This window comes from Poecile atricapillus, chromosome 1 (assembly GCF_030490865.1).
Source record: "Poecile atricapillus isolate bPoeAtr1 chromosome 1, bPoeAtr1.hap1, whole genome shotgun sequence".
Lineage (NCBI taxonomy): Eukaryota > Metazoa > Chordata > Aves > Passeriformes > Paridae > Poecile > Poecile atricapillus.
Window position 1 is genome coordinate 103,861,934 of NC_081249.1, and position 26,525 is coordinate 103,888,458.

General features: G+C 54.2%; 2 protein-coding genes and 1 long non-coding RNA gene across 7 annotated transcripts; 1 reads left to right on the forward strand and 2 right to left on the reverse strand.

Moving 5' to 3' along the window:
- Positions 1-775: 775 nt before the first annotated feature.
- On the reverse strand, positions 776-5,724 carry LOC131589170 (uncharacterized). The gene is made up of 3 exons (XR_009279692.1): positions 5,101-5,724; positions 3,000-3,652; positions 776-1,782 (listed from the first exon to the last, which is right to left on the reverse strand). It is a non-coding gene; the product is annotated as an uncharacterized LOC131589170 (long non-coding RNA).
- On the forward strand, positions 2,294-8,800 carry WDR73 (WD repeat domain 73). Of its 2 annotated transcripts, none has more exons than XM_058858327.1 (8): positions 2,294-2,519; positions 2,593-2,660; positions 3,034-3,122; positions 3,787-3,875; positions 4,979-5,046; positions 5,714-5,887; positions 7,004-7,378; positions 7,949-8,800. In XM_058858327.1, the coding sequence occupies exons 1-8, from the start codon at positions 2,479-2,481 to the stop codon at positions 8,185-8,187; spliced, it is 1,143 nt and encodes a 380-aa protein (XP_058714310.1). In that variant the 5' UTR covers positions 2,294-2,478; the 3' UTR covers positions 8,188-8,800. The 2 variants fall into 2 exon arrangements, with proteins under 2 accessions (XP_058714310.1, XP_058714321.1); XM_058858338.1 differs by having other exon boundaries at positions 2,301-2,519; positions 5,714-5,878.
- A 3,046-nt stretch (positions 8,801-11,846) lies between these two features.
- Positions 11,847-24,962, reverse strand: ARRB1 (arrestin beta 1). Of its 4 annotated transcripts, none has more exons than XM_058858307.1 (16): positions 24,670-24,959; positions 19,713-19,743; positions 19,023-19,083; positions 18,518-18,562; positions 17,958-18,154; positions 17,303-17,362; positions 17,116-17,183; positions 16,577-16,712; positions 16,413-16,497; positions 16,242-16,314; positions 15,768-15,905; positions 15,493-15,576; positions 15,275-15,298; positions 14,349-14,423; positions 13,924-13,975; positions 11,847-13,284 (listed from the first exon to the last, which is right to left on the reverse strand). In XM_058858307.1, exons 1-15 carry the CDS (start codon positions 24,687-24,689, stop codon positions 13,963-13,965), a joined length of 1,110 nt encoding a protein of 369 aa, XP_058714290.1. In that variant the 5' UTR covers positions 24,690-24,959; the 3' UTR covers positions 11,847-13,284; positions 13,924-13,962. The 4 variants fall into 4 exon arrangements, with proteins under 4 accessions (XP_058714290.1, XP_058714287.1, XP_058714297.1 ...); XM_058858304.1 differs by having other exon boundaries at positions 14,353-14,423; positions 24,670-24,950; XM_058858314.1 differs by lacking the exon at positions 15,275-15,298 and having other exon boundaries at positions 24,670-24,962.
- Between the last annotated feature and the right edge of the window lie 1,563 nt (positions 24,963-26,525).

A 26,525-nucleotide genomic window follows, 5' to 3' on the forward strand; every position in this document is an offset into this window, starting at 1 on the left:
TAGAGTGGCAGCTAAAGCAAAGTAACAAATTTATCTTAGGAGATGGATTTCACCCAGCCTGTCTCTGCTGTGCTATTCCCCAGATGAACACAGGCCCACCTCACAGTTTATTTTTCACACTGTAAAGCGTGTGTTTTCTTTTAGGAGTGTGACCATAAGGACTGTCACTGTGATTTTGGATGGGCCCCTCCAGACTGCAAGCTGGAAGAATTTGAAGGGAATGCTGAGAGTGGGGCACCTCCTCCTTTGCAGAGTCAGCACAATTTGGTGGTACCTCTCTATCACGGCTGGGGGCCAGTGGGATGCAGAGATCCTGCACCTCTGCCTAGCTGCGACTGTGATTTCTGCTCTGAGCCTTTAACAAGGCTGTTTGCATGAAAATCAGCTCATCAGAGTGAGGCAGGAGAAAGAGAGACAGGGCTTTGCATCTGATCTCTTGGAGGCTTTTAATCCAGCTCTCTGCACCAAGAAATCTGTGATCAAATGCCAAGGAGCTTACAGAGAAGCTGATCTCTTATGCCCTGTAGGTCAGGGCAGTTCCAAGGAGATAATCAATGAGAAACATAAAATTAATATGAAACACTGGGGAAAGCTCTCTTCCCTTCATGGAGGGATGGGTGTACTGTGGGCTGGCTCACTGTCCCCCACGCTTCTCTGCTTATCACACTGCCTGTCTCAGCTTCATTTTTCCAACAAGTTTCCGATCTATACTTTTGGACCACTTTAGGCTTTGTTCAGTCATCTCTTTGTCCCTTGCTGTTTAGCCATGTCAGGTTATTTATTTTGTCTTCTCTTGCCTTTTTTATCACTCCAGTTGTGCTTTTCTTGCCTACCAGACTACTGTCCCAGATGCAGATCAATTGAATTAAGCACAGAGGCCAAGCAGCCAGTAAATAGTTCATTAAGATGCTTTATGAGGAGTGTTGTTCTGAGCTCATCAAAATCCTCTTTGGAAAATCCTCCTCTTCTCTTAACATGGATATGCAGCTGAGCTCCAATCCTGAGATGCCAGGACATATAGATAGAGTGTTCTAAGTCACTTGGCAGTGCTCCAGAAACCCATTGCACACAACAGCTGACATCCTTCCACCTCTTCCTTAACCTTCTGTTCCTTAATTCATCTACTGACAAAGAACAATTAGACCTTTCTGCTGTTTATTTGGCCAGGCAAATGGCCAGTTGCTCAGACAGGAAGAGGCCCTGTGGCACTGCAGAATGACAACTATTTTGGGCAGATAACAATTTATAGATCAAATCAATCATGTTTCAATTATCAACCCATGGTGACATTTCATCTCTCTGTTCCCTTGGGAGGGAGCCCTAGTGGCACTCATTTGATTTCCACTCTCTCACTCACTGAGAAATGCAAATGAATATTGAAAAAAAAAAAAAAAGTAGTGTGTGGAGGATAAATTCTCTCTTATCCTCTTACCATTTTATGCATTTTTGGCAGGTCAAATGGGTTTATCAGCTTAACTGAAAGAATATGGAAATGTGGCTGTAGACTGGGAGAATGTTCAAAATCCCAGACTGGGAAATTAACTATTAAGGAATATATTTAGCACAGGTAGCTCAGTGTGCAAGCTGCAGGTGGAGTTCTGTGTGGTGGGAAATGGCAGGTGCCTGAGGCCAGAGGCAGGTGAGCAGCCACTCAAAGACACGCCAGGATCCAATGACTCCAAAGGATCTGGAAAATGAGAGATGTGACTGTACCCATGTTTCTGGCTGTGGCTGCTGACAGAGAACACCCTGCAGTTGTTTGATCATAGGCTTGGGTCATGTCTGCAAAAGAAAACAGACCAAATGGAAGAGGAACAAAAAGGAGAGAGCTTGATGAGGGCCTAGAACAACAGAACAAGGGGGAAAGCAGGTCTTATGTTTACGACTAACATGTCCAGCTCTGGGACCCCAAACATCAGGACATGCAGCTGGTGTGGCAAGTCCAGGGAAAGCCATGGAGATGATTCAAGGGCCGGAGCCCCTCTGCTCTGGAGTCAGGCTGGAAGAGCTTGGGGTGTTCAACCTGCAGAAGAGAAGGCTCCAGGAGAAGGAGCCCCTTCTAGTGCCTAACAGGGCTCCAAGAGAGCAGGAGAGGGACTTTGGGCAAGGGCCTGGAAGCACAGAAAAAGGGGAATGGCTTCCCACTGACAGAGGGCAGAGTTAGATGGGATATTGCGACGAAATTCTTGGCCGTGAAGGCGGGGAGGCCCTGGCACTGGTTGTCCAAAAAAGCTGTGGCTGCTCCATCCCTAGAAGTGTTCAAGGCCAGGTTGGATGGAGCTTGGAGCAACCTGGTCTAGTGGAAGATTTCCCTTCCCATAGCAGGGGCATGGCACTGGATAATCTTTGAGGTCCCTGCCACCCCAGCCCACTCCGCCACACTCGGGGCTCCCGCTCCCTCACACACCACCCTATCGCGGTGACGCCACTGCCGCGCGCCGGCGCGTGACGTCATGAGCGCGCCGGGCGGACGTTGCCATGGAGGCGGCAGACGAGTGGCTGCTGCAGTCGCTGCGACTGTGAGGGACCCCCGGACCCCCGGCAGGCGGCACTGACCCGGGCCCCGCCCTCATACCCGCCCTCTCCCCGCAGGTACCGTGACCTGCACACCTTCGAGCTCCAGGCGCCCACCCGCCTCATCGAATGGGCCCGCGGGAACCGTGAGTGCGAGGCGGGGAGTGCTGAGGGGAAGAGAGGGACGGGGCTGAGCTCTGGCGGGGTGGGGTGGCTGTGCCGTGTGTGAGGAAAGAAGGAGGCCTAGGGGCCGGGCCGGGGCCCGTGTAGAGGGAGAAGGGAGAAAGGAGGCAGGGGGATTGGGACGGTCTGAGGTCCCGGAGGGGAGGCCAGGGTGCAGGCCAGGACCCCAGAAGTGGGGCTGAGTGGCTGGAGCTGATTCGGGTTCAGTCTGGGTTCGAGCTCAGGGTCTGGGGGTACATGGACTGTGTGGTAACACGGGTTTGTCTCAGGGAGGGTGGGCTGGGAAGGGGGGCAGCCCTCACCGTGTTCCTGGCTCTTCATGCCCACTCCACCAAGGTGTCTGTGTAGCCGGGTATGGACAGTCTCATGGGAACGAGATCCTGCAGCTGATCCCACCGCCAACACTGCTGACAAAGGAGACCCAGGTGGGTGTTGGCAGCCAGAGTGGCACCAAACCTCTCTAATCTCCTTGGCCTGATGTTTTCAGAGACCAAGCCAGAGCTTGGTGGCCTTCATGAGCTGTTACCTGTTGCTGAGACAAGGGCATGGCCAGGGATTGAGCAGCTTTGGTTGAAAGGTAAAGCACGTAAGTCACCTTTTTGTTGTCCAGTCATGTTATCCTGCAGCTGCTCTGCAGACAGCTTGGGACACTTCATTTCCAGGTATGTGAATGAAAGCATTTGATGGGGAAAGAGGACAGATGAGGACAGCAAGCCAAGTGAAGAAGGGGCTTGCTGAGCAGCCCAGGCACGGGGGACCACCCTGCAGAGTGCCAAGGTTGACCCTTGGGTGGGTGACCTCCACACTAGAGTAGAAGATGCTGTTTGGTCACTTGGTAAAAAATGCTCCTGAGCCAGATGTGCACAGATGGCAACAAACACAGGCAGAGCTCTTGGCAGCAGTTTTCTCCAGGTTTTTGTTCTCTCTATTTTGGGATCCTTCAGTCCTATATCTCCTGTTGAAAAAGGCAGGATAGGGAAAGGGTTATACCAAGCAAGAGTTCGTCTCATGTCTCTGTAATTTTTTGTGATAACTGAACACAAGTTGTGTACCATTGTGTGAAGAAATGTCTTTGCCTCTGATTTCTAGGGCCTGTGTCCAGAGAGAGATTTCAAGGTAGAATGTGGTGGATTTTCAGAGCGTCCAGTGTACAGCCTGAAATATGTGCCGGACACCAGGTATGACCACATGATCCTTCCCAGGGTGTATTGGAGATGGAGAGGGGACTTTTCCATGCCTGCTTCCCAACCCAGCTGGTCAGTCCTGCCAGCTCTGAGACCAGTGTGAGTCTGGGCCAGTGACACACCAAGAACTGCTGATATTGCTGCTCCCTACCCCACATCTGAGCAGGAGGGGCCTGTAGAGTTTTCCTGCTCTACCTTCCCTTCCTTCTGCATTTGACACTGTTTGGAGGTGCTCACCAGCAGAGTAGAACACTGATGGCTGGTGCCGCTGCTCAGCAAGACCCTGTGTGTGCAGGTTCAGAAGCTTTTTTTCTGCTCTGGATTTAGACCAAACAAACACCTCTGGCTGATTTATATCCCTTGTTCAGTCTTTTCCTACACAAGTCCCCATTGACTGCTTAGGGGCTGTCTGCATCATTCTTAGTCTAGTCCTTCTGGAAAATGTGATAATTAAATCACAAAATCATGGAATCATTTAGGTTGGAAAAGCCTTCTGAGACCATTGATTCTAACCATTCCCCTGTCACTTCCAAGTCCACCACTAACCCATGCCCCCAGTGCCACACACAACTTCTAAATCCCTCGAGGAATGGCGAGTCCACTCCTGCCCTGGGCAGCCTGTGCCAAGACTGGACAACACTTCCAGGGAAGGAATTTTCCCAGTATCCAACCTAAACATCCCCTGGTGCAACTTGAGGCAATTTCCTCTTGTCCTGTCCCTTTTTCTTTGGGAGCAGAGCCCAATCCCCACCTGACTGAACCCTCCTGTCAGGGAGTTGTAGAGAGGAAAAAAGTGTTCCCTAAGCCTTCTTTACTGCAGGCTGAGCCCCCCCAGCTCCCCTAGCCACTCTTCATCAGATCCTCATAATGTAACCTCATAAATGCTGTTGTCTGAGACTGTATTTGCATGGACTGTGTGGAGCATCCCTGCATGAGGAGTTCTGGGATTATGGTCCTTCCAGCCACCACTCTGCTCCAAGCAGAGGCAAGAGTTCCTGCTTACAGGAGCAGCAGACCAGTTTGTCCCAGGTTGGGGAAAACAAGGCTTTTCTCTGTTCCTGAGGAGCCTGTTTTGTGAGACTCTTCTGATTCCTCAGCTTGCTGGTAACAAGTGGCCCGCCTGACAACTCCCTCCAGGTCTGGCAGGTGTCAGCAGAGGACTCTGGTAAGGGTTTCTGTGCTCAAGTGGTTTCTCAATGCAGTTGTTGTTGCATCTCACCTCTCTAGCTTCCCCTTCTTCCTGTGTGTCAAATGAGGAGAGAAGTGCCACTTCCTTCTTCTGAGTGACCGCCCTTGTGTGGCACGGGCTGGAGAAGGGTACAAGACAAGAGTCTACACCAGTTTTGGTGGTTTGGACTTAACAGCACAAACCTTGTCAGAGAATTAGCTTAGGCCTGTCACAGTAGCCTTGTACTGCATGTAGTTGGCACAGTGTCCCCTTAGTAACTCCAATGGTTAGAAATAAAGCTCCATCCATTGCCTTTTGGGATAGACTGTGATCCACCTTACTTCTCTCAAAAAGGATCACCATTGTTGAGGCTGTTACTGGAAAATACTTGTAAACCACCAGAAAGGAAATGCAAAAGAAGAAAACTTCATTGAACATAAACATCTTGATTCACAAATTTTCATTCATTTTGCTCAGCATTTTGTCAGTCCTTGCTGGATGGGTTGGAAAGAGGTTTTACCCTGAAGAGGGGGCTAGGCATAATTAGATTTCTTACTGGTTTTGTATGTCAGTTTTACCTTTGTGAGATATTGTGAAGCAGCTTAATTGGATGGATTGCTTGGTTTTCAATGTATTTACATCTGTTTCTGTCTCTTCCTAATAGATGTTATTAAATCTGTAAGCACCATAGCAACAGAAAATGTCACTGGGCAGTCCTGGGCTAAAATTGCCACCATTTCAGCCAGAGCCCCATGGGTCCTTCACGGCTCAAGACTTGACAGAGTCCAAATTACAGAGGTTGAATCAAGGAAAAATGTCTACACGACAGGTATTCAAGGCAAGGCTAACGTCTTATTTTTGGTAAGGTGGAGTTTGGGTAAAGCAATGCTAACTGAGTAGCAAACATTTCACTGAGCAGGTACTTTTGGGCATGTACAAGATATAAAAGTTATAAAGATATTTGCCTCAAGTATATTGTCTTGAGGAAAGAGGTGACAATGGTCAGGTCCATCTCCAGCTGTTTACCACTCACATTACACTGATTTCTCACATTTCTGCTCCAAACCTGGGTACTGCCAGAGTCCTGCAGATATTTTCATTGTGGAGAACTGGGTTCACAGGGGGGTGCTGTGTGTGCTGTCCCAAACAAGGGAGGTGACAGCTTGGTTACAACAGGTTGTGTGTTCAGGTCTGGTTTCCTTGGGGATCTGTGCCTTCACCTATGCAGTAAGACTGAGTCTCCACAGAGCTCATCCCTGGGGAGGGAAGAGGGGATGTGTGTGTTCAGTGGCAGTATCACAGCACTGAGGAAAGGGAAGGTCTGTTTGTCACTGTCCTTGTGCCACAGGTACTTACAGAATACTGGAGTGCTTTGGCTTGGAAGAGACATTTAAAGCTTATCTCATTCCAAGTCCCTGCCATGAGCAGAGACATCTTCCACTAGATGAGGTTGCTCCAAGCCCCAACCAACTAACAGGCATGAGGCAGCCACAGCTTCTCTGGACAACCTTGTCAGGGCCTCACCACCCTCACAGACAAGAATTTCTGCCTAATATCCCCTCTAACCCTGCCTTCTGTCAGTGTGAACCCATACCCCTGGGAGTCCTGTCACTCCCAGCCCTTGTCCAAAGTCCCTCTTCAGCTCTGTTGGAGCTCCGTTAGGCACTGGAAGGGGCTCCTTGTCTTCTCTCTGGAGTCTTCTCTTCTCAGGCTGAACACCTCAAGTTCTCCCAGCCTGTCACCAGGGCAGAAGAGCTATGGCCCTCAGAGCCTCTCCATGGCCTCCTTTGGACTCATTCCAGCACCTCCACATCTTTCTGATGCTGGGGGCCTTGGAGCTGGACACATTACTCCTGGACATACATCCTGATTTCTTTCTCAGGCAATACTGCAGTTCAGAAATCCTGAAAATGCTCCTCATTGCACCTGAGACCTACCTGCCTCTCTTTTTCAGCTTCCAGAGGCAGCGAGGAGCTCAGCGGCCTGGCCTTCCTGGACTGCAACACGCTGCTTCTGTGCTGCGCCACAGGCCGGCTGTGCCTGGCTGACATCCGGCAGCCACAGTGTCTCACGGAGGCCACGGCAGTGCCCTCGGCACCATGCAGTGAGCAGTGGTGCATGGGCACCAGGCATGGAGCTCAGGGCTTGGAGACGAGCTCCCAGCCCGTGGCTCGCCTCTCGAGCAGGGGGCTCCTAATCCTGACAGACCTCAGGAAAACCTCTGAGTTTTTGGCCTTGGTGAAGACCAGAGTCCCCTCTCCTGCTTCAGGAGCAGAGTTCCTGTGCGTCTCCTGGGCTCCTGCTCTGGAAGGCTACCTTGCCATTTCAGGTATGTGCTTAGGGCAGAGATCTCCTTTTCTGGGTGCTTTTTTGATTTATATTTTTGTCAAGGCCCAGTTCACTCAACCTAAAACCCCCCAGTGACAGAGTGGCTTTTCAGAGCTGCCCCTGGAGCCAGTGGAGATGCCAACTAATCGTCCTCTGCAGCTGCCTCTTTCCAACAACTCCGGAAGGGGCCTGGGTGGGTTCTGGAAGATGCCTGCTGCCCTTCTGTTAGATCAAAGGCCCCAGGCTGACCACAGGCACTGCCCTGATAGTGCCAGTGACAGCTTGGCTACAGGCTACAGCCATTGATAATGCCAGCTGTGCAGCAAGGCTGCCTCTTGACCAGAGCCTTTCATGTTCACACTCATGAATCCACAAACTTTAGGGATCTGGTCTGGGGTCTCTGCAGCAGCTGTTTCCTTGAGACACTCTCCTTGGAGGCAGAGCTGCTCTCTTCTCACAGGTTTCTAATCTGGGCCATTTTTCCTTGTTCCTGCTGGGAGGTGATTCTGAGCCCAGCTGGAGTAGAGCAAAGCAATTAATTTCTGCACTCTCTAACTCCCTTTTATCCAAGGTTTCGATGGCACCGTGCATGTCTATGACACACAAAGCTGGGACAGCTCTGGCAGGGAAGCAGAGCCCATCTTCATTCACAAAGGCCACGCATTTGGCGGAGCAGGTGGCAGCGGGGACTCTCCCCTGGTCACTGTGCACACATGGCATCTGCAGAAACCCAGAACTTTGTTGTCAGCAGCGAGTGATGGCTCCTTGCATGTCTGGGACTGGGTTCAGCCTTGTGGGAAGTGTGGGTAAGGTGGTGTTTTGGTGAGATGGGGCATTTCCTGCCTCTGCTCTAGTTTGTGTGGGCTGCAGGGTGTGTGTGCCTGCAGATACTGTTTGGAGTCTGTTGCAGTGAGCAGAACTGTAAAATTTCTATTTTAATAATAGTAAAAATTTTGGCTATGTTAATTGTTCACCTGTCTACCAGCCTTCAGATGAGAGCTGTGCCTGTGGTTCTGACTGTGGCTGCTGGCAGAGTATGTCCTGTTGTTTGATCATAGGCTTGTGTCATGTCTGCAGAAAGGGAGAGGAACAAAAAAAGGAGAGAGACTTGACAAGGGCCTGGAGTGACAGGACAAGGAATGGCTTCCCTGCCAAAGGGCAGGGTTAGATGGGATATTGGGAAGAAATTCTTCCCTGTGAGGGTGCCAAGGCCCTGGAACAGGTTGCTCAGAGAAGTTGCAGATCCCTGGATGTGTCCAAGGCCAGGCTGGATAGATCTTTCAGCAACCTGGTCTAGTGGAAGGTATGCCTGCTGATGGCAGGGAGTTGGAACTGGATGAGCATTGAGGTCCCTTCCAAACCAGCCATTCTCCAATTTCATAACAAAACCAGGAGTTTGAGGAAACAGGCTCTTCTGTGGGATATTTACCCACTGTATTCCAGGCCCAGAGTACTAAGGGGAAGCTGCACCCCTGAAGGGGTGTTGACATTTATCATGTGCATGTATGTCACAAGCAGCAGCCTCTGCTCAGGAAGTTTCAGTGTGACCGCTTGTGTTCCTGCTTGCAGCCTGCAAAAGGAAGAGGAACAACCTTTCCAGCCCCAGCCTACTCCAAACTCTGCCCTCCCTCTCTAGATCCAAACCTGGTCAGCGTCCTTCGGTGTACTTTGGTTTTTTTCCCACCAACTGCACGTTTAGATTTGATGTAACTGATGTGATTTCCTGGGCTGAGAAAGCAGGCAATGATTCCTGCCACACCCACAGTGTTACCAAGGTGTTAATTGGGAAGTAGCAACCTGCTTACAGAAGGCTGTATTCTGCTCTGGGTGTCAGCTGAGGTGAGGAGGGCTCGAAGACAGGTGAGGGGGGGTGAAGGCTGTACTTCAAGAGCACCGGGGGAACCTTACACTGGGGATGTGCTGTACTGACTCTGTGCCATGGCAACAGTTGTCTGCCTGGCAGCTGAGCCTGGAACCTGCTCCATTCTTCTCCCAGGTCAAGCCATGTGGGCACTTCCACTCGCCCCAAAACTCCATCTGGCAGCATGTGCAGCAGGGGCAACACATCCTGCCCAAGGCTGGGGATGTTGATGTTTTGTCACTTATTAAAAGCATGGATCTGTGTCACCACCATCAGCAAAGGGAAAAGCCTTTTTGAGTCCTAGAGGAGCCTAGCTCTCCTCCAGGAGTGCCTGAGCATCCTTTCCACTCCCAAGGATCCACAGCAAAACCAATCCAGCTGAGCCAGAGCTGAACTGGGGGAAAACAGGTTCTGACCAAGAACCTGGGAGCATTTCTGCCCCAGTGTAGGCAGCAGGGAGGGCTCCTGACTTGTCTCTCCATCTGCTCTTGACTCAGTCCCTTCCAGCTGTGGTAAAGCTGAGCATGCCCTTCCCCTGGACCAAGACCTGCAGGTTCATGCATTTAGGAGGTGGCCTTTTTGCCCCATGATGGGACCCATAGCAGCCCCAGGAAGGGTGGTGTGTAGTACACAGCCATGAAGGGTTCCCAGAGAGGGATCTTGGAGCTCAGTGGGTTTTCCTCAAGCACCCATGGGAGCAGGCGATTTGGCAAACAGAAAGTGCAGTCTCAGATTGTGCAGCTCCTCCTTCCTGGAGGAAACAGCCATAGAGAGGGTGTCTCACCTTGGAGGAAGTGGGCCCTGAGGTAGAGAGAAAACCACTGGAGCCTTCCCAATACCCCAGCTACGTCTTTCTCACTGCCTCCTTTGCCAGGACATGTGGAGGAGCTGACGCTCTTACACATCACAGCGATGCAGATAGCGCAACAAGGACAGAGAACTGAATTTGCTTGGCTTTCAAAATGGGGCTTAAGCAATAGCTCAGTTTGTACCCATGTAAACTTCCCTTTTTTTTCCTAAAATAACTTAAGCCTTCTTGTCCAGCTTGAACCAGATTTGACAGAGGACTGGAGATGTCAAAAATATTAAGTACTCACAGATGCTGGGGGAAGGGATTATGCACATAGGAGGGATTTGGAGAGTTGTGCTGGGCAATAGGGACATTGCTCCCAGGAATGCATATTGCCTCTGGCAGTGCCCATATGGGATCAGTCTAGTTGTGTGACTGGAGACTTTGGCTTTGCTGATGGAGCCAGATTTGTCTTTGGTGGGGAAGGTTAGGACAGCCTCTGGCTCAAATGCTGACACCCATGAAGTGAACCAATTTAAGGACTCTCCCCATAGCATCAGCATGGCAAAGAGAGCTCAAGCTGCATGGGACATGATTGTGTCCAACCTCTGCTCTCTCTGGACTTTTCTCTGGAAAAGTCATCCAGAAAGCCTGTCTTCACTGAGGCCACAGAGTTTTAACTCCTGGGCAAGGTAACACAGCTGGGGATGTAGAATCATGGAACCATTAATGTTGGAAAAGCTCTTTAAGATCATGGCATCCAGTCTTTACTCACACACAGCCAAGCCCAGTACTAAACCACGTATGTCTTCAATTGCCACATCTACACATCTGTTAAATCCCTTCAGGGATGGGGACTCCACCACTGCCCTGGGCAGTCTGTCCCAAGGCTGAACAATCCTTTCAGGGAAGGAATTTTCCCTAATATCCAATCTAAACCTCTTCTGGCACAACTTGAGGCATGGTTTCTCCTTCCTTGACTATGAGAGGACAAGCCACAGCCCTTCCATGAGGAACTGTCTCCGAATTCAGGCTCATAAATGGAGGTGTTATTTGGCTCATTTCCCAGTTGTGGCCCCTGCTGTGCTCAAAAGGGATGAGAAGCTTCCTGCAGCATTAACAGATGTTTGGATGTGGCTCTTGGAGACATGGTTTAGTGGCCTTGGCAGGGCTGGGGGAATCACTGGACTCTATGATTTTTGAGGGTTTTTCCAACCTCTATGATCCTGTGATCCTTAAAACAATCAGCTCTGAGCAGTTCCTCAGCAGGACACAGACTGGACATGGCTTGTTTAACAAGCAGCTCGTTAGTGCCCTATACTCATCAGGTACAGCATGGCTGTGCATTTCATTTCCAAAATAACGCCCAGCCCCTGCTGCAGGACACAGAACCCTTCATCTCCTCCTTGGATCCTCTCTGCATGTCTACACACCAAAGAGGCTGTCATCAGAGGAGTGATGGGGTGGCATGAGCAGGGCAGGTAGCTGCTGCTCCCTGGTCCTTGCACAGGAGGGAAAAAATTCCACTGTGAGCATGGTGAGGCCCTGGCACAGGTTGCCCAGAGAAGCTGTCCCATCCCTAGAAGTGCTCAAGGCCAGGTTGGATGGATCTTTCAGCAACCTGGTCTAGTGGAAGGTGTCACTGCCCATGGCAGGGAGGATGGAACTGGATAAACTTCAAGGTCCCTCCCAACTCAAACCATTCTATGGTTCTGTGACTTGCTGCCTATGCCAGTTCCCCTGTCCTTAGCTAACAGAAGTGTCCAGGTATTGGGACTGTATTTTACTGGTTTTTCTTTTTTCTTTTTTTTTTTTTTTTTCTGAGTTTAATAAACTAGAATAATTTATTCGACAGAACACAGAAACATCACAGACAGGGTGGAGAAACCAAAGCAGCAGGTATCAATGATCAGTACAAAGGAACCACTTTACAAAAAGAAGTACCACGCTGCCCATCAGCTTTACCCAAAAATTACCGGGGGGGGAGAGGGGGATGGGCTCAGCTCAGCACCCCACAAACCAGGTGGGGAGGATGGAGCTATCTCCACAAAATGCTCTCAGATGACAATGCTGACTGCAACAGCACAATAAATAGTGGGAATGGCCTCTCAATGGATGGTGGGAAACCAGAGACCCTTAGAGAGGGGCGGGGGTCCAGGCACCACCAATCCGGGAGGTACAAGCATCTGTTGAAACACTAGGGTGGCAAACACCCCACTTCTCCACTACCCCCAAATAGGTGCTAGATCCCATGCAGGCAGAGCAAAACATCAACCAGGAGGGCTTTGCAGCTTTTTGCAGGACTAAAGTAGCCCTGGCAGTATCTTGCTGGGCACCAGGCTATTCTGCCACAACACTGCCATGGTTGTGAAGAGGCATTTGAGGCCTCTCCCAGACCAAGCAGTGTGTGACTGATGGCACAGACCCACAGTGTCCCCTCTGCCGCCTTAACCTGGCCCCAGCAGCTCCCAGCTCTGAGCTGGTTTCCTCCAGGGAGATTATACTGGTGTGAAAACTGATGCAGCTGGGAGGACCCCTGGGGTTGGCCACTTTGAGGGGACTTAGGGGAAGAGAAGGGCAGGTGCTGCCCACCCCCTTTGGAGCAGCTGGGGCAGGGGCCAAAGTCAAAGCCAGGCTCATGCATCCCAGGGAGGGAACACATGCAGCAGGGCCGGACAGAGGGGGACTGGCCATGGGTGAAAGGAGGGGACACCGAAGTGCACAGGTGCCTTTTCCCATGAGAAGGCTGCCTAAAAAAACCACCCACCCCCCCACCCCCATTCTGCTGCAACCCCCCTCCCCATAGCAAACTGGTGTTGAGACTGGGCTTATATAAAACTCATAAAAGAGGCAGCTCATAGGAAAGGGCTCTGGTAAGTGGCAAGAGGCTGGACAGGGATGGGGTTACAGTGAGCCCTGCTGCCTCCAGCACCCCCCTGGCCATGCCCTGCACGGGAAACAGCAGCTCTGGCAGCTGGATGAAGAGACAACACGGCACAGCTGGACGGTTATAGGTCCTGTGGCCATCAGGTGATCTGTAGGCTCCCAGTACAGGTAGAAAACAAAATTAATTAATTATAGAAAAGAGAAGCAGCCTAATGTAGGGGTGTCCCTGGGGCAGGGTGGCGAGCAGGGGGGGCTCGCTTATCTGTCGTTGAGCTGCGGGGAATTTGTCCGCTCCTCCTCATCCTCCTTGTCATCCTTCATGCCTTTCAGTCGCTGGCGGGCGAAGTCTTCAAACACAATGTCATCATCGCTAGTGGGGACACAAAGGAGAGTGGTTTAGGTGGGGTGCAAAGTGAAACACCCCCTGCCCCACAAAGCTGTCCCAGCTTGCCCAGTGGGCTCAATCTGCACTGCCACAATGTTATACAGCAGCTCAGGGGGCCCCAAAACCCACATCCCTAGCAAACAGCTTCAGTTTTCAAAGCCTTATTAATACTTGCCCAATGCATCCAAAAAAGAGCCCCCAAGCTCTCCAGCAGGTGCAGCTTTATCAGGGCCATTGGCATTTGCCCCACTCTAAGGGAACTGCACACTGGCAGGAAGTAGCTTGGATGGGTTAAGTACCCTAGAACCTCCCAAACACATCACCAGCCCAGGAAATGCTGTGGTGACAACCTCCCACACCCCCAACACGATCCCGGCGGCCTCTTACTGCAGTTTCTCCTGTTTATTGGAAAGCCATGCAGGAAAGGGCAAAGGAGAAGAGAAAAGAGAGGGGAACAGCACACGTCATGCATTACAGGTGACATGTGTGGGGTTAATCACACGTGCCAATCCCATGGCACAGCAGGTGTTAGAGGATTCGGGGGGCAGTGCCATGCAACCACCATGTTTCACATTCCCACACAAAATGTGGGAATTAGGGGAAGGGTGTACTTCAGTCTCTTACTTTGTATCGAGCTCTATCAGATTGGTATCTATGGGTGCTTCATTCTCTGGAACTGAACAGAGGGAAGACACAGGATTAGTCACAGTGCGGTGACTGCCATCCCACCGAGGTGGGTGACACCTTCCCCAGGATCATCTCTGCCCTCACCTACCAGGGTGGGCGAGACCACCCCTGCAGTCATCAATGCCATCCCACTGGGGTGGCTGAGATTCCCCTGGGGTTGTCCACCACTGTTCCAAGTGTGTGGATGCAACCCTCCTGGAGTTTGGCTGCACTGGGGTGACGGGAGCACCCCCATGGTTTTAACATTGAGCTCTGTTGAATAGAGTCAACAGGAGCCAAGAATCTCCCTCCACACAGCCTCACTGGCCCCCTTTTCCCCCACCCATGCCCAGGGATATTGGCCCTGCCACCCAGGGACACACTCACTGTCCCGGTGTACTGGTTCCTCCTTGGGTTTGGGATGCATCAGCGTGAAGGGCAGCTCCACTGCAACATCACTGCAAGAGACACCAGGGTAAAGCACGGGCCTACCTGCACTTTACATGCAGAGTGAGGCAAATTTGCAGAGGGGGAGCAGAACAGCACCCCCTATTAGAGGTGCTGTAGAGACCACAAAGCCAGGCAAACCCCTGTGTTATCCTCCATGGAGCTGCACAGCACCTCTCATGCCTCTTGGTTGAACTTGGACCCCAGGATGGGGCATCAGCACAGGCCCTCTGGGAAGTAAAGGGGCATCAGGAGGAAGAGCAGCATGACAAAAATCTGTCTTTAGCAGCTGTGGGGGGGATCCAAATCCCTTGGGCTTAGGCTGCAGCCAGCAGTGCCATAGGAATGGCAGGAAGTCCACCAAGTTTTCCCAGTGCTCAGTGGGCATGGTGACAGCAGGGCGTGACAGCCTAAACTGTTTGATCTGCCCTGAGCTGCCCCAGGGGCACGTAGGACAGAGCTCAGAGAAGTGTCCCAAAAGAGGACGAGTAGTACTGTGGTCCCCGTAGGACACTGTGGGAGGGAAGTGATGTGAGAATGAAGACCTGGAAAGCCCCAGAGACTTGCCTCCCCACATCCAGAGATGCTCAGCCCTCTGTGCCCTGCTCACTCTCCCCAGCAGAAACTGCAGGCCTCTCACTCTGGTACAAGTAGGAGGATGCAGGATTCAAACCCTGCCAGCATTCCCAGCCTCACCACCCCAACCCCACCTCTGCCAGGCTTTTTGCTTTAGGTGAGACAGCATCCCTAACAGTGAAATCACAAGGACAGGCATGGGATCAGGTAGCACCCTGAGGGGCTGGGGGGTGCAATGGGGGGCTGCAGTGAGGATTGGGGGGTGCTGGGGGGAGTGGGGTGTTACCTGGAGGCGAGGTCTCCCAGCAGGCTGGCATGAGTCAAAGGATACAACACATTAGTCGCTGTCCCCTCCCAAGGACACACAACCCCCACACGCCTTTTGTCCCACCCCTGCTTAGTCCCAGGGGAGCTTTAAGGATGAAGGGGCCCCACCTGCAGCACAGACCACTCCCAAGGTTAGAGAGGAGGTGCAGCACAGTGGGGGGGGTGCCCAACACTTACCCTCCTCGTGACACCACCAGCTTCACCTTCACCTTATAGGAGACAATAATGCCCAGGATCTCCTTGTTGGCTCCATCTCTTAACCTGGAAGAAGAGGCAGATGGGCATCAGTAAGGGAATGGCTGTGGGGATCAGAGCTGTCCTGAAGGTTCCCTCCATGGTATCTCCTCCACCCCAAGCATCACCCCTGGAGCAGGGGCTGGATGCCCACCGGGACCAGGTCCTGCCCCCATGCTGCAGGGGAGACAGAAGCCCTGAGGGGTAGGGGGGCTCACAGTGTGCTGGAGGCCAGGTTGGTGTCCTCGTGCTTGAGCTTCCCATCCAGCGCCAGCCCCCGCTTCTCCCGGTTGTTGGCAAGAAAGGGAGTTAGGGTGTAGACTTTGCAGAACGTCGAGCTCGGGGCCACCATGTCACTGGAGATGATTGCGACCATCAGCTAGAGCCCCAGCCACCCACAGCTCCCACAGGCCACCCCAGACATCTCCATCTTAGTCTGGTGAACTTCTCCACATTCCTATCCTTGCCCCAGCCTGATGAACGTCTCCTTCCTGGAGGATGCAGAGGTTGACGTTCCCCAAGACGCCACCAGAAAAAAGGTCTCCATCTCCCTGTTCCTCCCACCGGTCCCTGCTTGCCAAATGCAACATCCCAGTGGGGCTACACTGGAGCAGGAGACCTCCAAGGTTCCTCCAAGACCCCCCTGAGGTCTCCAGGGCTCCTCATGGTGTCCCCAAGGAGCCGATACTCACTCAGCATCCTCCACAGCCACTGGGCACTTGTACTGGGCAGTGTTGAAGAGGCAAATGTCGGCATACTGGCGCACTGGGGCGAGATACAGCAAGATGGGGATCAGGGTAGGCCCCCACAGGGATGGGGACAGAAACAGCAGTGGGGTGGGGGGACAGGGCCCTACTGCTCACCTGAGATCTTGATTTTCTTCACGGTCTTGTTGGTATTATTGGTGACATGCACGTTGACACTGATGGGCTCCCCGTGGTAGTAGATCTGTAGGGGATCAGAGCAGAGAGGATGGTGAGATCCCCAGGATCACCCCACCAGTGTACACTCTCCAGTCTTTGCCCACCTCCTTGTCCAGGGATGCCTCAAGATGCAGTGGCTTGTCTGACATGAGGAACTGCCGGGTGGTCTCTGCCATGGGCTGGGGGCCGGGTCTCTCTGGTGCATACTGGACCTTACGGATCACCAGGCGCACCGAGTTCCTGGGGGAAGAGAGAGAGAGGAGAACTCGGGCTGCCCACAGGCTACCCTCTTTCTTCGCCCATTCTGGGTCAAATCCTTTTTTTTCTGGTCTGCTGGATCAGAAAGATGCCATGGAAGGTGTCTGGATGACCAGAGCTACAGGGGGAAAGCCCCATGGTTACCCACATCAAGTGCTGGGCTCCTTGCACAGTGGTGGATATCTCAGCCCCAAGATGTTCTCTGACCCATCCTTACCCTGGAAAACACCTCCATCCCAGCCCCATCCTGGAAAGCACCCCCATCCAAGCCCCGTCCTGGAAAACATGTCACCCAACAAATTGTGGTGCCCCCTTCCTGCTGCCAGCACCAGCACCAGAGGAGGATGCCTCTCCCATTCAAGCTGGATGGATCCTCTCTGCTTACCTCTTGTGGATCTTCTCCTCCAGGTTCTCGGCACAGAAAGCTTTGACCTCGTAGTCCACCCCACAGGCCTGAAAACAAGGAAGGGGGAAGAAGGAGGAGGGAAACCCCTTTGCACTCCCCAAAGAGGTGACCCCAGCAGTGGCCACTCACCACAGCCTAGTAGCATGGGAACATGGCAGGACCTTACCTTCCCTGTGTCCTCTGGGCCTGGCTGCAGCGTGACAGAGCAAGGCAAGTTGGGGGGGATCTGGAAGGGAAAGGGGGGTAAGGAGCTTCTTTGCGGGCTACCAGTACTTCCCTTTCCTGTCCACAATGGAAAGAAGGAAATCCAGGAAGGATTTCCTCATTTTACTATTGCATTTCCCAAATCCCAAAGCATTATAAAAATACATTATTTTAGAGGGTTTTAATTAATCAGGGGAATTTTGAGAAATCAGGGTGTCAGGGCCACTTTAAAGGCCATAGGATTGAGCCCCATAAAATGCCACAGACCTCCAGAGGGGATGGCCACCATTGCCAAAGCTTTGCTGAGGAAATCAGAGGAGCAGGTGCATGAAGCAGGGGGTCAGCCCCCACGCCATTCCCTGCCAGAGCTGTCCAGTGCTGGCATAGATCCCCAGTGTCAGCATGGACCCCCTGGTGCTGATATGGACTGGCAGTTTCCCTACTGGTGGCTGCTTTCTGCTCACAAGTTCAAAGATCCACCAAAAGCTGTGTCTTGATCACAGATAGCAGCATCTCACTCCCAACCTCGACCCCACAGGGCCAGATGGGACCCTGATGTCCCCATTGCAGGGTTCACTGTCCCTTCAATCACCCCAGAACCCCTGCTGTCACCCTACCTCAAAGGTGAAGGGGTAGGCATGCTCGCCCAGCTTCTTGATGAGCCGCTCCTGCAGCCGTGTCAGCGGCTTTTTGTCCTCAGGGACAGGGGGGAAAGCCTGGGAGTTGGCCACAAACAGGTCCTTGCGGAAGGTGAGCCCCAGGACATCCAGGTCTTCACGGCCATAGCGGAAGGCGCAGGTCAATGTCACAAAGACTGGAGAGAGTGACAATGGGAGGTTGGTAGCAGGGTGTGGGGCATGGAAGGGACCATCATGGCATGGGGGCACCAAGGCATCCTGGGTCATGCCAGTCCCACCAACACTGGCAAGTAGTGGTGGCTTGAGGACACGCCATGTTGAGAATATGAGGATTCAGCACACAGCTGTGCCTTGGGATGCCCACCACAGCACCCCCATTCTGTACAGAACAGGGAACCTGCCATGGGAACAAGGGGCTGTAAAATGTCACCAAAGGGCCCAGAGATGCCAATGCCTGGGTAGGACTACATGGGGATGCTAGCATCACCCTGTGGCAGTGCTACTTCTGTGGCCCCAGGGATCCCAGGGGTAGACATTACCTTTTCTCTCCTTCAGGTATTCAGGATCCACCAGGACTACTCCATCTGCAATGGAACAGCCTGGTTAGAAATGTGTCACAGGGAAAGGGGGGACACACTGGTAGGGTCAGGGAATGCAATTGGCAGGGTCAGGGGACATGCCACTGGGATGGGGGACACTGCTGGCAGGGGAACACACACTGTCAGAGTTAAGAGACATGCTGGTAGGGTTAGAGGGGAATGTACAGGTAGGGTCTGGGGGGACACCAGCACAGTTAAGTTAATTCCCCTTCTTTACACAGAGAGCCATCACTTCCAAGCTGCCAGCCAAGGCTTGGGGGAACACGCTGCCAGCAGGGACAGTCTGCATCTACTGCACCCAGGGCATATGCAAAGCCACAGTGGGACATGAATATTATCCCAAGTCAGCTATTTTCTGCTCCCCAAAATCCTTCCTCCTGGACAGCTCAGCCCACCCTGGCAAGCATCTTCCTGCAACTGAGGTCCCCTTCATGCCACCACATACCCACGGGGTCCACCACGTCGATGTGGTCCACGAAATCCCTCTTCCCAAGGTAGACAGTGAGCTGCAGGGGGGGAACAGGGTGTCAAGGATGCAAAGAGTAGACCTCAGGGTCCCCTATGTTGTCCCACCTGCTGGGGTCCATATTCCTCATCATTCCCCAGTATCACCCTGTCCCTGTGGTATCCAAAAGCCAACCCCACCCCATTCCAGTCAAAGCTTGGAACCTTTCCAGTTGGCCCCAGAGCTGGAGGTACTTTACATCTGGAGACTCTTGGGTGGCAACCCAGGGGTTTGTACTCCACTGTTGGGTGAGGATGAGCCCCTCAGTGTCACCCTCTCACCTTTCTTCTGATGGGGAAACTGAGGCACAGGGCAGGCAGCTGCCAAGGCAGGTTTTCTGCATCAGCTCTTGCTGCCAGACCCAAAACCGCAGGGTCACCCACACGCAGGGTCACCTGCACCCCAGCACTCAAAACCTGTCTGCTTGACCCCTGACCTTGGGAAAGCCCCACCCCACTCTCCCAGTTCCACTGTGTTTCCCCTCAGTTTCCCTTCCTGCTACCCTGGCAGGATGCTGAGGCAGGCAGCAGTGTGCAGGATACATCTGGGGTTCAGGGACATGAACCCCCCCATCCCCCAGGCCCAGCCATGCTTGTGACCCCATGGTTTCCCCCACCATGTCCCCCTTACCTTCCCGTTAGGACTGGCTTTCTTAAACACCCTGCAAAACAGCAAAGGGGGTGTAAGTGCTGGAGCAGGAGGTACTCTGATTCCTGAACCCCCCACTCTGCTCCTGGCTCCCTGCCCATGGAGCTGTCCAGTTCTCCCCCTCAAGAAAGGTCCCTGGGGGAAGAAGCATCCACTGACACAGTCCCGTTGGGTGCCAGGTACATCCAACCTTCAGCACCCACTGCCAGGGCTCAGTTTTGGATAATGGAGGTGTCAGGACCCCAGCCCATCCTTTCGCCTGAGGATGGTGCCCAGACACCACTGTGAAGGGCAGCAGCATGCCAGCATCCACCTGGCCCTGGGGACCAGAGTGTGGGACCATGGGTCAAAGCACACAGGATGGTAGCATCCCACAGAATGAACCCACCTCACCATTACCTCACATGGATGCATCCCAAAGCCACTGGAGAAGCAAGAAAAGTCTGAGGTGGTCCTGTCCCCAGGGCTTTTTATTCCTATTCCAAACCATGGGACTAGCCCCCAGACACCCCTCTCAGCAGGAAAAATCCTCCTGGAACACCCCACAAAGCCATGGGAGAAAGGATGTGGGTCCAACATGCCACTGCTGGGAAATGCCAGAGCATTCCCAGCCTGTATGCAGCAGGCAGGGAATGGGTGGAGGCAGCTAGGGTGCCTGGCACTGCCAGATTTTTCGGAGCCTGCCCTGGCACAAAGCCACCTATAATGGGTTCTCCTCAGATAATCCCTCCTCGCCTTTAAATTCCATTAAAACCATCTGGGAAGATTAGTAGTGGTTTTAGGCTGGAAATAATAATTTCCCAGGGCAGTTGCTTGGCTCTGCCAAAATGTCCCAGGCTGCTACTGGATGATGGACTCTCAGCCACACCAGCGCCTGCAGCTGCCCACACCGAGCAAAGGGGCAGGCAGGGAAAGCAGCAGTTGGTGGGTGCCAGCCTGGGAGTGACAACTGACCTGGCGATGGGGTAGGATGCATCAGGAGATTTGTGGGCACACCCCTCACTCCCATATCCCTGAAATCCTCTGTCCATACCTCCCTGTGACCCTGCACTCCTGCATGCCCAAGTCTCCACACCCCACTCTCTTGAGAGCCATGGGGAGCAGCACAGCCTGGCCAGGCTCTGCCCAGGAAGCAGGATCTAGTCTGGATAAGGGAGTGTGGGGGCTGGGTGCCTCCATTCTCTTGTCCCCAGACAAGCCACAGGAACCCTCTGCCAGACACATAAAATATTGGGGACATCCTTCTGGCTGTCCCAAGCCACTGGGCACGTCAGAACATCCTGCTGGCTCTTCCTGCATGGCTTTTCTCTGTGGAGGTTGGGGGATTGCCTTTTCCCAGCCGAAATGGGAAAGCACTTCCACAATAGGATGTTTGTATGAGGGTTTGCTAGTGAAGGTATGATCCTGTGCTGCTGCAAGGAAAGATGGAATTAATGGGAATGCTGCTCCAATTAAATAACTTGGTGTGATAAAGGCCTCAACTTTCCTGGGAGGGGCATCAGCACCCCACAGTTTTTGGGGTTTGAAAGCTATGGGGGGGATCAGTCTCTAAAGTCAGGGATGGAGGGGCAATGAATGCATCCTCCTGAGAGCCCAGAGCAACTAACAGCAGCATTAATGAGGCATTACTTCAAAGCAGGATGAAGAGCATCCCCTGCCAGCCTGTCACCCCTTTGACACCCCACACCCCATGGACCAGCTCCCAAGGGAAACCCCAAAGAGGGTCCAGCATGCTGGATCACAACCTGAGGTGTGCTGGGAAGCCCCAGAAAAGGCAGCCAAGGCTGGAGGCTCAGTGAGTGCCACTGCCAGCCCCCTGGGACACGGGTGATACCCCCACCCAGCCCTGGAGACACTAACAGAGCCACTAATGAACCCAGCGCAAATGAGATCGATGGCAGGTGTGGCAGGAAGCCATTCCTCACCACTCTGCCTGGCACATACTCATTCTGGCCCCACACTGGAACAAGAGCCCCACAGAGCCTGAGACCTGCCCAGTCACACACTCCAGGTGCAGAAGCCCCACTTTATGGGTGCAGAAACTCCACAGAATTTGAGATCCACACAGCTCCATGCTGTGCATGCAGGAGCCCAGGCTGGCTCCGCACCGTGGGCATATGAGTGTGTGGTGCCCTCATCTTGTGGATGCAGCAGCCCTGCCTGGCCCCACACCATGGGTGCAGGAGCTCACATCTCTCCTGAAGCACCAGGGAGAAGGGAAGGGGCACATGGGGACACAGTGGCCTGTTGCTGCCAGCAGGGTGACCCTCGCCCGCCACCGGATCTAGAGGGAGGAAAGGAGGAAGTGTGAAGCCTTCCCTCCTCCTCCAGCCCTTCCTGGTGTCGAAACACTGGAGACACGAGGCAGGAAGTGGCCTCTGACGCTGCCCATCAGGGGCTTGGGGCCTCACGCCGTGGGCTGGCAGTCCCAGTATCCCCTGAGCCCATCATGCTGCCGCACAGCCGGATCCCATCTCTCCTGCCCTCTCCTTGCTGTGGATCCAATCCTTTAATGAGCTTGTTAGGCACCCAGCCAGGGCTAACAATAGCTTTATTGGGTGGCCAATAATTGAGTGGGGTCCATTGGATCTTGGTTGGGAAGATTTATGATGATTTGATTGCTCTGGGCATCAGAACAGGATCTGATGGCAACACCATTGATTGCCTTTGAACCCAGGGCAGAGAATCCAGGGGTTTTGCCAGCTCTCACGCTAACAAGGTTGGCTGGCAGATCTAATTAGCTAGAGCCACGTTAGAAGGGACCTCCGGGGATAACGGAACCACCAGCAACCACATCATATGCACCGGCACAACCCTGTGGTCATGGCCAGAAGCTCCGTGTCGGTTGTGCCGGGATGAGCCTGGAGAACCATGCCAGCCAATGCCAAAGCAAGAGCATCCCACAGGCCCAACGCTGCATTTTGCATCCCTGCTGCATCCATCCATCTATCTATCCCCTGCCAAGCTCAGCAGCAGCATCCCCCAGCTGGGTAAGAGCTTCACTAACTTCCTTGGTGAGGAAACGCCTTGATGGGATCCGGGATGTGTCAGGATCCTACTGTTATTGCCAGAGTTTGCTCTCCAAACAACATACAAACAACATCCAGGAAGCAGGAGTCTCCTGTCCTGGGCCATATTCCAGGGCTCTTTCTCTTCTAGGTGGAGATTCCTATCCTGCTCCCAAATCCTATGGCTTCATCCAGGGGTACGAAGGGGATGGTAGAGGGACTGAGCAGCAGGTCTGGTGACTGGTAAGGGTCACCCCTCTGGCAGCAAGATGCTATGGTGGAATGCTACAGAGGGGCTGGATGAGACTATGGGGCCAGAGGAAAGGTGCAAGGAGTGTTTCATGCCAACCAAATTGGGCTCTGGTGTACCAGAACCACTGCAGTACTTCCCAGCCACCAGGAAACCACCCTCAAGCCACAGGCTAGGAATCCCAGGAATTCCAGTAACTGGGCATCCTGTGGGCTTGCAGCTGCCTTAACTGAGTCCCGAGTGGGAAGAGCAGGAAAAGGTGATCAATGATGCCAACAGCCACCAACTCAGCTGTTTCTTCCAGCTCTTCCCATTGCAGGGCTTGGTGACTCCCAAGAAAAGTGGGGTGCCACAGAAGGAATCAGCAGAAATGGGGTTTTGGGGAACCAGATAGTAAATCAGCTCCCACAGCTGAACCTCCTGATCAAACCCAGTGGATTTGGGTTTGGAGATCCAAACTGGAGAGGAAGAGGGATTTGTCAGCCTAATTCTTTCCCCCCCCCCGGCTCCCTCCGTACGTGCTGCGTAGGCAGGGAGAAGATCAGCTCATGCCTCTCCTGCTGGCTTCCCTGCTGATGGGAATGCCACTCACCAAGCTCCCCCTGGCACCCGAAAAACCCTGGAGGCCAAACCAGCTGCATCCTGGGGTTTGCATCCAGACGTTGGGAGGAACCCAGTGCGTGCCCCAGCCTCCTGATCTGTGAGACTGTCTGGCTGCTCCAGGAGTGCAACATGAATTCTCAAGAATTCAGGATATTGAGCAGGGAGGAAGCGGATGCTGTCAGCCACGGCAGGGGCACAAACACCCAGCAGGCTGGCAGCAGCAACAGCCACTTTCCAAAATGCTGGATGAGTTCAACAGGAACCCACAACTCCCATCCTGCCACCCCAAAACACTGCAATGTTTCTGGAAGATTCTGCCCAGGCAGGGCCAGACCCATTCATCCTTTTCTCTTGCCATGGCCATGGGAGGGGCAGAGGCTGCACCAAAGCCCCCTGAACCTGATGGCAAGGGGACATGGGGATGAGCAGAGGGAGGGCGATGGTGCTGAGGGGTGAGCAGGAGCACCCTGAAATCCCTGGTCTTCCATGATTAATGGCCAAGGGGATAGAAAGGGATTGGGGTGAAGAATGGGAGTGTCAACTCCTTGACCACTCCACCAGAGCCAGCTGGTGAGCGGATGTCACGGGAGATCCCCCAGGCTTCCCTGCTAGGGCTGGCAGGGGTCATCAGGCTGGGGCCCCCAAAAGACAGCATCACCATGGCAGCATTCCCATGGGATGAAGGCTTCGCACGCCCTCCTGTCCCCGCGCTCCAGGGCTGGCACGTGCTCCCCGACACCCCCAACTGTGCCGCACGCTGGGAGTGACATCAGGGCCCGGGTTCCCTGGCGTCACGGGGGTGACAACAGCCTCCCCCATCCCAAATCCACCCAGGCTCCAAATCTGATGGGGAGGGAGCAGCGATGCCCCGAATAACTCCACGGACCCAAGGCGGGACCCACCAAACATCCCCCACCACTCCCAGTCTCCGGGTCCTCACTGCTCCTCGGGGGGCACCATATCCCAGCAGGCACCCGCGGGACCCCCAGCTCCACGGGCAGCGCCTGTCCCACCCCTCCCCCGCCGTGCCCGAGCATGCTCCCCCGGGATGCTCCGCTCTGTCCCAGTCCTCACTCACCGGGTGCCTTTGTCTCCCATGGCCCCGCCGATCCTGCGGGCTCAGCCGGGAAGCGCCAGCTGGGCTTGGAAAATTACTGGCTGGATGGTGGAGGGAGCGGCGGCAGGGCGGGCGCGGGCCCGATGCGGCCCTGCTCGGGCCCGCTCGGAACCGCTCGAAACGCTCGAGCAGGCTCGGAAACACTCGGAACCGCTCGGCTCGGCCCGGGCGGACGCCACGCCGGCCGGTTCGGGGCCGTTCGGAACCGCTCGGGCAGATTCGGAACCGCTCGGAGTCGCTCGGACACGCTCGGAGGCGCTCGGCAAGGCTCGGCCCGTCCCGGTTCCGGTGCGGACGCTGCCGCCGCCGCCGCCGCCTCCGCCCGCCCCTGAGCGGCGCGGCCCCTGGGCCGGGGGCGGCGGCGCGCGCGGGCCGCACGGGCGGGGAGAAGACACGGAAAGAGAGTACGGGGAGAGGGGGCACGGGGCTACCAGGAGGTGGGTGGGAAAGCGGTGAGGGGGGGTAGGAGAGTGTGGGGCGGTGCGCGCACGGGGACACACGAGAGCGCGCGCGCGCGCACACACACAGAGCGGCGGGAGCACGCGCACGGCTCGGGGCGCCCCCCAGCGGCTGCACACGGCCATGGAGGGGCTGCGGGAAGCCCTTGTGTGACCATGGAGACACGTGTGCGGTCATACAGAGACACGTGTGCGTGAACAGAGACCCGCGTGTCAGCGGAGACACGTTCGTGGTGAGCACCGAGACGTCTGTGAATACAAGACACACGAGTGTGAATACAAAGAGAGGTGTCCGAACGCAGAGACGTAACTTGCACACCCATGCGCGCACATCTGCATACAGCCGCCGTGCGTACACGCGTGAACTCATGCACACACACACACACAAACACACGTGCACATACATGCATGCAGAGAAGCGTGCACACGCATCCATGTGCACACACACACACGAGCACACAACACAGAATATGCACACGGACGCACACAGACACACACGCACTTGAGCACACCCCACTCCCGCGGTGTCCCTCCCCTCCCAACAGAATTCACCTTCCCTGGAGGAAGGAACACGTCCGTCCTGTCCGCCCCCGCCCTCCCCATTGGCTGCGTTCCCCTCCCGCCCGCCTCCTGTCGCAGAGCAGCCCATGGAGAACGGGCTTCAGGTGATTCTCTGTGGTACGTCCATCTCCAGCTGGAGCATCCCCTCCCTATCCCGCCCCCAAGGCCACCGTGGGGCGGATGGAGGGGACCGAGGATGGACACATGGTGTCTCCTCTACCCCACCTTGGGACACCAGCACCCCACATACGGGGCAGCTTTACCCCATCCTTGGGGAATCCTGCACCCCACCTTAGGGATCAGCCGGGACAGGACAGAAAGCAATGACGGGCCGAGGCTGTGGTGAGGCTCTGGAGGGAAGGAAGGCTGCGATACCCTGACGCATCCAGGAAGGGATGTCACCCAAGGGCATGGAGCCATTGGTGGCAGAGGCAGAAGTGGGGCGGCTCCTGGCTGGGGACCATAACCCCTGCTCTGGGACAAGTTCGGAGGATTAAAAGATTTAATCTCAGGATTTGAACTGGCGCTTGGAGCAGGATGGGGGCATTTGGCAGTTTGGGTAGTTTCTCACCCCAATTTTGGCAGCTCATGGAGTGCCAGAGCATGCCAGCACCAAAGTCTCCGGGGACTTTTCCTCTGGGTATCAAACGCCCAGGATAGAGCTGTCAAGATTGGGCTGGGATGAAAGTGCTGCATTGATCTTGGATAATAAATGGCTCCTTAGCTGGACAGCGGGAATGAAAACCACAACCCTGATGCACGGATGATGGGCAGACAAGGGGGTCCCCTCTGGGGCCA